Below are 11,231 nucleotides of genomic sequence, written 5' to 3'. Positions count from 1 at the left end.
TTTCAGAAAATTTTGAACATTTTTTTTTTTAGACAACAAAAAACACATACTCAATTTTTTTCTTGGTAAAAGAGTGATATAGGAAGATCATTTTGGAGGCATTACAATAAAATGTGATCTTGGAAAAAAAAATCAATTTGAAATTTGCTAAAAAATGTATTTTTCAGCAGTTTGAAAAAAATGCAAAACCGGCACTTTTCAAATACGATTTTGAATGTTTTGAATGGATTCAAGATAAAGTTTGTTTACTTAATTGTGTTATTCAAGACCTGTATTTATTCAGTATATCTATGATTTAGACTAAAAATTTGTATTTGCTAAAAATAATTGAAGTTGGAAAATGATGGATTTGGAAATTTTGCTTCTCTGTTATTGGGCTTATATATATGGGACCTGTAACCATGGCAACAGAAACCCCACAAATAAAAATAAAAGTTATTTTTGTTATCAGGGCATCATATGGACTTAATATTGAAAATATATTGGAAATCTGTGACATTAGTGTGATAAGTCCCATGGATTTCTTTGGTTTTTACAGAGAATGACTCTTAATGGCTTCTGTTAAGTATCTCACTTTGTATACAAAAGTGTGTAGGTTTTTTTAATATTCTACTTTCATATTTGTACCATATGGCCTTCTTGATTTTCATTTAGAAATCATTTATCTTTCAAACATAGTGGGAGACAAGTGTTATAACCGAAATGACACTAATATGCGTCGTCAATATTGAGTTATAACTAGGTGATAATATTTCAACCAAATAACCTTTAAAGGCAATGACATCAGGTACACAACATTACAAAGATATGTCAATGGTTTCATAATTATATTTCATTAGTCTTCGCGTAATCAACACAATATATATCATCCTCATTTTTCTTTTTGGAAAAGAATGATTTTTTATCGGCATTTAGTGTTCAAATGATGACTTGCCATTATTAGCCTCGATTCTTTCAAAAAGAATGATTTGATTCTCAAGTGAATGATGGGTATGATTGTATAATAGTTATCATAAGTACCAGGATTATAATTGAATATCAGAATGTGTTTCTGGTTTCTTTTCCTGACAGTTCTTGTCACAACCATCTGGTTGGATAGGTTGTTAGCTCTACAAAAATAATCAAATTAATCAAATTTTTTAGTATCAATTAAACAGTTTGATAATCTTTATTGCAAAAAACATGAAACCCTGACGGGTTAAAATGCAAACATAGTACATTGTATACACAAGTGACAAGAAACATAACTATACATGATAAATGTTTTTAAAAAGTGAAGTTGATATTAATAACATATATCTATATATAGATGTATATAATAATTGACCAATGTGGACCTCATTTTCGCAATTCCATAGATTGCTTTATATAGTCTACAACACTAGACAAAATATCTTTATTGGGATCTAGAATAGTTTTAAGTTTAGAGTTTGAGTCAATTAGGATAATGGGTTTTAATTGCATTTATAAAGGAATGTCTTACATTACTGTTAATTTGGCAATGAAGGAAAAAGTGTTCCTCATCATCTAAAATTTTACAAACTTTGCAGTCTGTGTTCTCTTTGAATATTTTTATAACGTCCTAATTCAATTTCCAAATTATGATCACTTACACGTAATTTTGTTAAAAGCTGACGACTATTAAAATTGTTTAGATTGTGCAGGTAGTCCTCAAATTTAATTTCATTTTTAAGTTTACTATAAAGATAAAGTTTTGAACTGTTATCTATATTTGAAAGTTTTTGAAGAGTGATGTTATTATACTTTTCCTTCACTATACATTTAAAAGTTTCTTTGAGTGAATTTTTTATAAGTTTAAAAGGTTTATCAAAATCAACATATTGTTCTTCATCAATATTAAATTCTTTAAAAATATGCTTGGCAAAAGTGTACCAAGTATATATTCCATCTTCAGACATAGACTTATTTACTGCAAAAAGCTTCTTTAACAAGAGGGTTTATTCATGGCAGTTTATTCTACAAAAATATAATAAAACTTGAGTTTTAATAAAAGAGTCAAGTAAAAATCGTCCTAACTCAGACTTTGCAGCTATATTACATGAGGTTTTTTTTAATTCCAAGAACAGTTTTACAAAACTTATGATGCACTTTCTCAAAGCTGAATCTATCTGTCAATGATAAAATATCACAGTTAGTTCCATGCAAAGTGGCTCTATTTATGGCTCAATAAATTGAGTAATAATCTTCCATAAACCAGATCTCGCTATTATATAAAATTATGGGTTTAATTAGTGAATCAACAGGGACATGATGAAAATAAGACATATATTTTTTTTAGTGAAAATAACGCTTTAAGCGCTTTTTTGGATAGTTCATTTGTAGATCTCTTAAATTTTCCTTTATTATGATAAGTAATAGTATATGTAGGAGAATTTAATGAAACCAAGCCACAAACAGAAGATCACAAAATAAGGAAAAAAGGTTTTTTTTAAATATTTGAAGATTAGACTCTTGCAACTGCAAGTACAGACTACGTGCAACGTACATTAGTACAACATTTATCTTTAAATTAAAATATTAATGTGTCTTTTATGAATTTTTTTAAAGCAAACAATTAATTCTAAACGGTTTGGGAAACATATAGTGGAATTTTTATTATGTAAAGTATGTGCTAAATGATGTAATATATGTGAGGCAATTATTTATGTTTTTACTGCTAATTATATTTTCAAATTGTCTCTTTGGTTCAACCAATTGAACAGGCCTTGACAACACACGAAAAAAATGTTTGTGGAAAAATACATCACCGAATAGGATAGATAGTTATCAAAAGTACCAGGATTATAATTTTATACGCCAGACGCGCGTTTGTCTATAAAAGAATCATCAGTGACGCTCGGATCTAAATAGTTAAAAAGCCAGACAAATACAAAGTTGAAGAGCATTGAGGACCCAAATTCTAAAAAAATGTGCCAAATACGGCTTAGGTAATCAACTCCTGGGGTTAGAAAATCCTTAGTCTTTTGAAAAATTCAAAGTTTTGTAATCAGAAAATTTATAAAAATGACCATATAATTGATTATTATGTCAACACCGAAGTGCTGACTACTGGCCTGGTGATACCCTCGGGGACGAAACGTCCACCAGCAGTGGCATCGATTCAGTGTTGTAAATAGTTATCAAAAGTACCAGGATTATAATTGTATACGCCAGACGCGCATTTCGCGTTACAGAAATGGTTGTAACCGTTGTTTTCTATTAATAGTTTTTCTACCATATTGCTGCAACCATCTGGTATCTCTGGTTCGCCACTTCGACTCGCATTAGGCAGCAACCATTTGATGTTCGGGGGGGGGGGCTATGTTTTTTTTGGGGAAAAAAAGTTTGTTTCCAGTTTTTGGAGAAAAAAATAATTTGTTTTTGATTGAGAAAAAAAAATTGTTTGTTTCACCCTCAGCTGCCACTATATGTAAAACTAAAATTGAAAGAAAACAAAATGTTTTCAACTTGTCGCGAAAAAAAAAATTGTCCAGAAAATCAAATGGTTGCTGCCTTCCTCGTCTTACTGTTGCAATGTACATCTAAAAATTGCGACACAAGTAGAAACCCATTTGCTCCATATCAAAATAGGAGTATGGATAGTAAGCCACTGGATAAGTTACAAATGTATTTAGACTGCATTTCTTTATACCCAGAATATAAATGTTGTGTGGCGTTTGATTTTGTTTTCTCAACGCTACAAAAGTAGAAACAAATACATCGTTTAATCAGTGTTTACTGATCCTATTGAACTTTCAATAAAGCATGCACATGTTGTTGGTAAACATTCTTTTTTACAAACGTAGAAAAACAAATGCATCGCTTAGTCAGGTTCGTTGTACTAACAAACGATGAACGACAAACTGTAGACGCATTTCTAGCGAGTGCATAGTTTGTAAAAGTATTTTTTGCGTATGTTAGAAACAAATGATCGAAACATGTGCGCGCTTAGTTGTTTGAATTGTTTGTGTTAGAAAAAAAATGCGCTCTTCATCAATACTTTAATGCTACATATTATCCATATTTAATTGCTCTCCTGGCAATATGGAAGCAAATGAGCAGAAGACATAACTGAAACGCAAAAGAAGCGAAAACTACCACAAGGCTTCTCATGGCTCTGGTTGGATGAAATCATAAAATCAAAGCACACAAATAACGAATGACGAAAAAAAACAAGTGTGGTTTAATATTACAAATTCAGTCAATGCCAGGACAGGGGGTCAAAAATGGACAGTAGACCAAATTAAAGAGGAGTGGAGGAAGTCTTGCTCCACAGCCAAAATTGAGGCAAGTGACGATAAAAGAGTACACAATAAGACCGGCGGTGAACCACATGTATAGGATATTGAGGACACGTCCAAAAAAATCCTTCATCATTTCTATGGAATAGACGGCGCGTTAGACGTCGGAGTGCTGGAAAAAATGTTTCCAGATGAAGCGGGTTTATTATTATGTTCTATTGTTTACCTGTTTGTATTCTTTCATTTTGAACATGACGTTGTCAGTTTATTTTCGATTTATGAGTTGGACTGTCCCTCTAGTATCTTTCCTCCCTCTTTTATATAAATACGTCACATTTAATTTGATCAGTAATAAACTGTTCTCGTTAAATCTAAATTTGTCTATTAACTTATTACGATCATAACGATACACTCGCTCTTTTCATGTCGTCTGCCAACGTTGTTAATCAACCGCAAAGTAATTTTTATCCAACGGCTAAAACTTAACCAGCCAAAAAGTGCTAGCTAAATTTATCCAGCGGATAGCAATCGGCATTATCAATTGGTTAAAACGTAGCCAGTAGATAAGATAAAAAGAAACTTTCAACCTATAGTTGACACTATCCAACGTTTAGAGGGACAGTCAAACTCATAGATCGAATATATGACAAAGCCATATATGACAGAATAGAAATAACGTCATGTTTACACGATACCGACTACGGTTCGAACGTGACCATTGGAATGAAAGTTGGTTTGATATCGTTACTGTAAATATCTTTACATTCCATATATAAACGGACATAAAAAAAAAAAAAAAATCAATTTACTTTTAAATCTCTTTGCTTTATTGCGTGTGTATTTTTTGTAGACCATTGATAATGTTGTTGAAAAATTCATGTTAAGAGCTTGAGGCTAAAAGGATTATCAGAGAGAAAACTCAACATGCATGTGTCTATTTTTTGTGTTGGTTTATGTAATGTACCCGGGTTTTGTTTTCTGTTATTAGTTAGTTAATACTTCAGTTTTATCATGCATATCTTTTATATTCGTTTGATAGAATTTACTATTTTCAATATCATAAATTGTTCTAAATAATAAGGATGTTCCTATCCCAAACAGAAAACACTAGCTGTATTGGCACAACCTTTTTGAACTTTTGTATTTTTATGAGTATTTTGACGTTTTTCGATATTTGCCATGACGTTGACAGTTTGTCACCGGTTTCATAGATTTGATATGACATTGGTATTTTCCGCTTAATTTCTTTTATTCAAGAATTATATTTTTCTTTTAATGATATTCGTTATAAATCTTTTCTAGTTTTATAATAAACTTTTGGTTTTATGCCATCGCATTAAAACCTTTGCCAACTAACACCCATGTTTTTCCATAATTTGTTTACAAACAGTTTAAAATGTTTTCTTTGATAATCATATAAAATCTTAGGTATTTTCTTAACGTTTCTGAAAGAAAAAAAGGTATCAGTGTTAAAAGTATGAAAAAAATAAGATCAATATTTCCCGCCAAAATTTGTATTACCTTTACCTTGAAAACAAGCACACGGACACTTTATATTTTCTGCTTTTTAGCTCACCTGGCTGAAAGGCCAAGTGAGCTTTTCCCATCACTTGGCATCCGTCGTCCGTCGTCGTTAACTTTTACAAAAATCTTCTCCTCTGAAACTACTGGGCCAAATTAAACCAAACTTGGCCACAATCATCATTGATGTATCTAGTTTGAAGTTTGTGTTTAATTACCCGGCCAACAATCCAAGATGGCCGCCATGGCTAAAAATAGAACATAGGGATAAAATGCAATTTTCGGCTTATAACTCAAAAACCAAAGCATTTAGAGCAAATCTGACATGGGGTAAAATTGTTTATCAGGTCAAGATCTATCTGCCCTGAAATTTTCAGATGAATCAGACAATCCATTGTTGGGTTGCTGCCCATAAATTGGTAATTTTAAGGAAATTTTACTGTTTTTGGTTATTATCTTGAATATTATTATAGATGGAGATAAACTTTGTACAGCAATTTAAGGCTAAAAAATAAGTCAAATGACCAAAATGGTCAATTGACCCCCTAAGAAGTTATTGTCCTTTACAATCAATTTTTAACAATTTTCATAAAATTTGTAAATTTTTACTAACATTTTCCACTGAAACTACACGGACAAGTTCATTATAGATAGATATAATTGTAAGCAGCAAGAATGTTCAGTAAAGTTAGATGTACAAACACATCACAAACACCTAAACACAATTTTGTCATGAACTGTCTGCTTCCTTTGTTTCATTCACATATACCAAGGTGAGCGACACAGGTTCTTTAGAGCCTCTAGTTTATATTCTCTATTTATGTATTATCAATTCATTACAGTCTTTTAAAAATCTTGTTATTTTTAAGCAGAGTAGCGAACATCCTTTCACAACCGTTTGCATATTAGTACCAAATGACCGAGTTGTTTATATTTAATAATCAAATATCTCTCCAACAGAGTTGGCGACAATCAAATTATCTATATGACACAAATGTGCGCCAACTTTATCGAGCTGTAACTAATGATACGATTTAAACTGAATAGTAACCTTTACAAGCAAGGACAACACGTATACATCATTATAGATATATGTCAATTGTTCCAGAAATATATTTCACTAGGGAACCACCATTGATTTAAAAAAGGGAGGTATGTTTGTTTTGATAACAAGAATACTGTGATCCCATAATTGATGGAGAAGAAAAATGTGGTAAGATAGATGATATTTTTTTTAATTCTGAATCCAGATTTTCCATATACCTTTATAAGTGATGAATTTTGAAAACAATATTTTAATTGATAACTAAATAAAAATAGCCAACACCTTCTGAAGATATATAGTGGTTCCCATAGTCTTCAACACAATGTATTGACCTCGAAATCTTGCAAAAATAATGATTTGATTATATTAAAATACTATTCCAATATTTGGCATACTGACTTGTCAACTGTATATAAACTCATCATAGATACCAGGACTAAATTTAGTATACTAGAACGCACCCGTGATATCACGGGTCCGAGACCGAATTAAAGTATAACCCTGTGATTATGACCCGTGTATATATATAGCATATTTATCCTGAATACACCGTTTGGTGGTGCGCCCGTTAGATGCGGAACGTACAGATAAGGTAATAGGTAACAGGTGAATATAATATTGGTATCGGTATCGTACTCGACCCGGAACTTCTTAATTATTGGCAATATCAATTACGTGGAAAACAAAAGGGTCTGGAGTGGTGTAATTTTTAATCTACACCTTTATACTATATTAGTTATATATAAAATTGAATTCTGTGAATCGTCGTTTTTACGTGATGACGGCTGACAAATTGGACCTCGTAATTTTAGTATTATAGATACGCCAGACGCGCGTTTCGTCTTAAGACTCATCAATGACGCTCGAATCCAAAACAGTAAAATCATGCATGTGCATGGTTCGTGTTTAAGTCTTTTAAATTGTCTGCAAGGTTGAAGTCATTGGTTATCGATTCTCGATTAAACAAAGGAAAGGCATTCTACTATTAATAGAAGTTGACTAGTTTGACTTATTATTCAATGTTTTTTTTAAAGTTATAATACAGAATCCGATCAAAAATTCGAAAAACAAACAAATTCGATCAAAACTTTTTTCTCTGATATGTTACATGCAGTCTTGTATAAGTTCAGCAACCTGCATAGACAAATATCAATCCGAACTTTACCACTTTCATGTCAATATGACACTCGTCTCCATTCTTCAAGAAAAAAAACAAGGACACTAACCATTAACGAATAAAACTGAGTAGATACCAACATTCTAATTTGGTTAGCGTGTGTTGTGAAATCTATGTCACATTGACCTCTTCCTTTATATCCTTTTAACATATTAAGTGAACATTAAAACACTGGTCATGGTAGATGTTACTACAAAAAAATATTACTGTAAAGATACTAACTGAATCTCAATATACTAAAGGAGGATTGATTGATAAAGTGCATACAATTGAATTGTTTTATTTGCCCTCGGTTCTTAATCTCTACGTCACAAACCATCGTTCAAAATAATTTATCGATATCGGTCACAAAAAGTTTTTGTTATTGTCATATAGCTGTTTCATTCTTTTTCTGCAAACAAAATATCATAAACTATGTCTTTGCAATTTCATATTTGTTTTCTAAGTTCAATAATGAATAGTATTTTTTGATAAATGAAAAAGTTGGAGTTAATTAATGCACTGTCTATTCAATGACTTCAAATATGTCTTTATATTTTTGACACATTGATGAAGACATCGGGTGCTTCAGTTTAGTCTTAAGAAATCAGTAAATCTGGACTATGATTTTAATAATTTCATAAAAAGGGTTAGTATATCTACGTAAATTAACAACGAAGAACATCTATATAAAGCTATTCAATAAAAAGTCTCTCTGTTTATTCAATTAGTGTTAACACATAAAAGAGTGAGTGCAACATCGTACAAGTCATACGTATGGTAAATGCCTTATTCCGATCATCATTTGATTATACAGTTGCAAATAAAGTATTCTATAAAAGTTGAGAATGAAAATGGGGATGTGTCAAACAGAGAACAAGCCGACAAAAGAGCAGAAAACATCCAACGGCAACCAATGGAACTATCAAACAGGCCATGATATCTATAATATATAGATCTTAGGGATGTTTCACTGTGGTACTGTATCTTTGTATTCTGGTGGTGAAGTTGTTTCTTTGTGTTATTTCGCCTCCCCCTCCATTACTACTGCAAATACATAATTTGCTGATAGATCTACTATTTTTTTAGTGACATCTGCATTAGGTATTAAACGATAAATTTGTCTTCTTTGTGGTCTACTTTAGTGGTATCCAAGTGATTAGACCTTGAATCTCGTTATATATTGGTCATGAATTAGATTGAAGTTAATATTTCTACACATCAATATACAATAAAATTCAGTAACATAAATACATGAAATATATACAATACACATGTACATCATGTACATTGTTGGTAAATATAAAATTTATTTATACCATTTTAAAAACACTAAAAGCAAGGATGGTTAAACTTTTCCATCGTTTACATGAATACATGTGCAGATAATGTTTTTTTCCGGAATGTTTCCGACAAGTACTTTAGTGTTAATTGATTGAATCCAATTCATCGCCTCTGAATACAAATAACTTGAAACGAAATGGGGACCGTGAGAACCCCAAAATATACTGTTGACCACAAAAAAATATCCATATAACTGCTTGATCAACATGGTCCTATTTGAAGCGGGCAAGATAAACAGAAGACTTTATTTGTACATGTTGTAAATAAAGCAAAAATTTATCTGTGTACCCATTATGTGTACAATAGTTGGCCGTTTGCAGGGGAAAAAATAGAGGCGGTATGATATTAACGAGATAGCAATCCATGGCTCTGACTTTAAAATTCAACCATTTAACTATCTCGATTGGATAAATCCGATAATCCACTGGAATCAATATAAGAATCTATATTATAGTCAATCGTACAACCTCCAACGATGAGAAGAATCAAAACCATACAGCCAACCATTATTTAAAACATGGTCCAGACATAAAAAAAAAATTGGCAAAGATTCAAATGAAAAATTACGGCCTTATTTAAATTAAAAACAATTTACAAAAAAAAAAAATTATATCACAAATCTCGAACGACAAAATACACCAACCCACATGCTTCGTGTTTCATTTATGATAACAGAGACATATTATATAATATAATTCATAAACTTTAATATTTACATAGTCTCTGATGATATAGATTTGGAATGTGCCCTATAACGTTGACATTTTACGAGAGGTTTTAAAACACTTTCTGGATGAATTTTATATGACAAAACACAAATCAAACCTGAACATCTAAGTTTTTCAAGTACAGAACCTTCAATAGTTGTCTTTTAATGATTATCTTTTCATTTCTTTCAGATATCTGAACACAAAAACATCCAGAGTATTTCCACCTATTTCAAACTAAATTCAAAGAAACATCATGAAATTTCGAGGACCATCTTGGCGGATAAAAATGAAAATATGCAATCGTTACAAACTAAAAGAATGGTCACAATTAACAATAACCCGGTTGGGCAGAACGAATTTCAAAATGTACAGAAAACAGCGGTCTCAGAAAAACAAGTTTCTTTTGGAAATTTAGCGGGCGCGCCAACGAATCTAAGTTGTCTATTTGGAGGAGCATTCTATGGAGGGATATTTACCATTAACATGTCAAACTTACCGTCGTTGTCACCGTCGCCTCAAACAACCAAACGTCGTCGTAATGTTATAGAGAGTGACAGTTCCCAGGGATAATAACTCAGTCAAGTCTACCATTGAACTTGTGTCGATGTAACTTTGAAATTTACAACTTGTGAACTTTACTACGCCAAAAATAGTTCTAGCTAGAGATATGATTGTAACGTTTTCTACTATCATATATATAAATTTAGTTTCAACTTATTACAAGTTTTTTGTTTAAATTTGTTAAATTTATACTTACACTCATTTATTCCTAAAATGCGTAAATGAAGTGTTTTCTCATCAATTTCGTTAATGTATGACGTAAAAATCAGAAATTTTGAGGCCCTTGAAGGAAAATTTTGTTTCTAAAATTGGATTTTTTTATAATCATTAGAGAAACAGATTCTTACAGTGTTACACGTGCATTATCGGATTTATTCGATCTCAATAATTTAACTATCTCGATTTGATGAATCCGATAATCCACTGGTACCAATGTAAGAATCTATATTTTAATCGCCGAAAGAAGTCTGGGATATCTGATTCAACAACAGAACACCATAGAAAATCAGATGAAATAAAATGGACCTAAGGCCCCAAAGTAAAGAAAACAACTGATGCTAGTAATTAAAAGAAAAAGATCAAATCAGATCTTAAAGATTTATCCAACCGACAGTAAGCGCTTATTATTCAGAATCCATTTGATAGTGATAATG

General features: G+C 31.5%; 1 protein-coding gene across 1 annotated transcript; it reads left to right on the top strand.

The window, feature by feature from the left end:
- Window positions 1-6,885: 6,885 nt before the first annotated feature.
- Window positions 6,886-10,640, top strand: LOC134707838 (uncharacterized). The gene is made up of 2 exons (XM_063567919.1): window positions 6,886-6,975; window positions 10,207-10,640. Exons 1-2 carry the CDS (start codon window positions 6,958-6,960, stop codon window positions 10,585-10,587), a joined length of 399 nt encoding a protein of 132 aa, XP_063423989.1. The 5' UTR covers window positions 6,886-6,957; the 3' UTR covers window positions 10,588-10,640.
- Window positions 10,641-11,231: the final 591 nt, after the last annotated feature.

The sequence above is a fragment of the Mytilus trossulus genome, chromosome 1 (genome assembly GCF_036588685.1).
Source record: "Mytilus trossulus isolate FHL-02 chromosome 1, PNRI_Mtr1.1.1.hap1, whole genome shotgun sequence".
In the NCBI taxonomy this organism is placed as follows: domain Eukaryota; kingdom Metazoa; phylum Mollusca; class Bivalvia; order Mytilida; family Mytilidae; genus Mytilus; species Mytilus trossulus.
The sequence above is the reverse complement of the archived record's forward strand: the minus strand, read 5'-3'. Positions and strand labels throughout refer to the sequence as shown.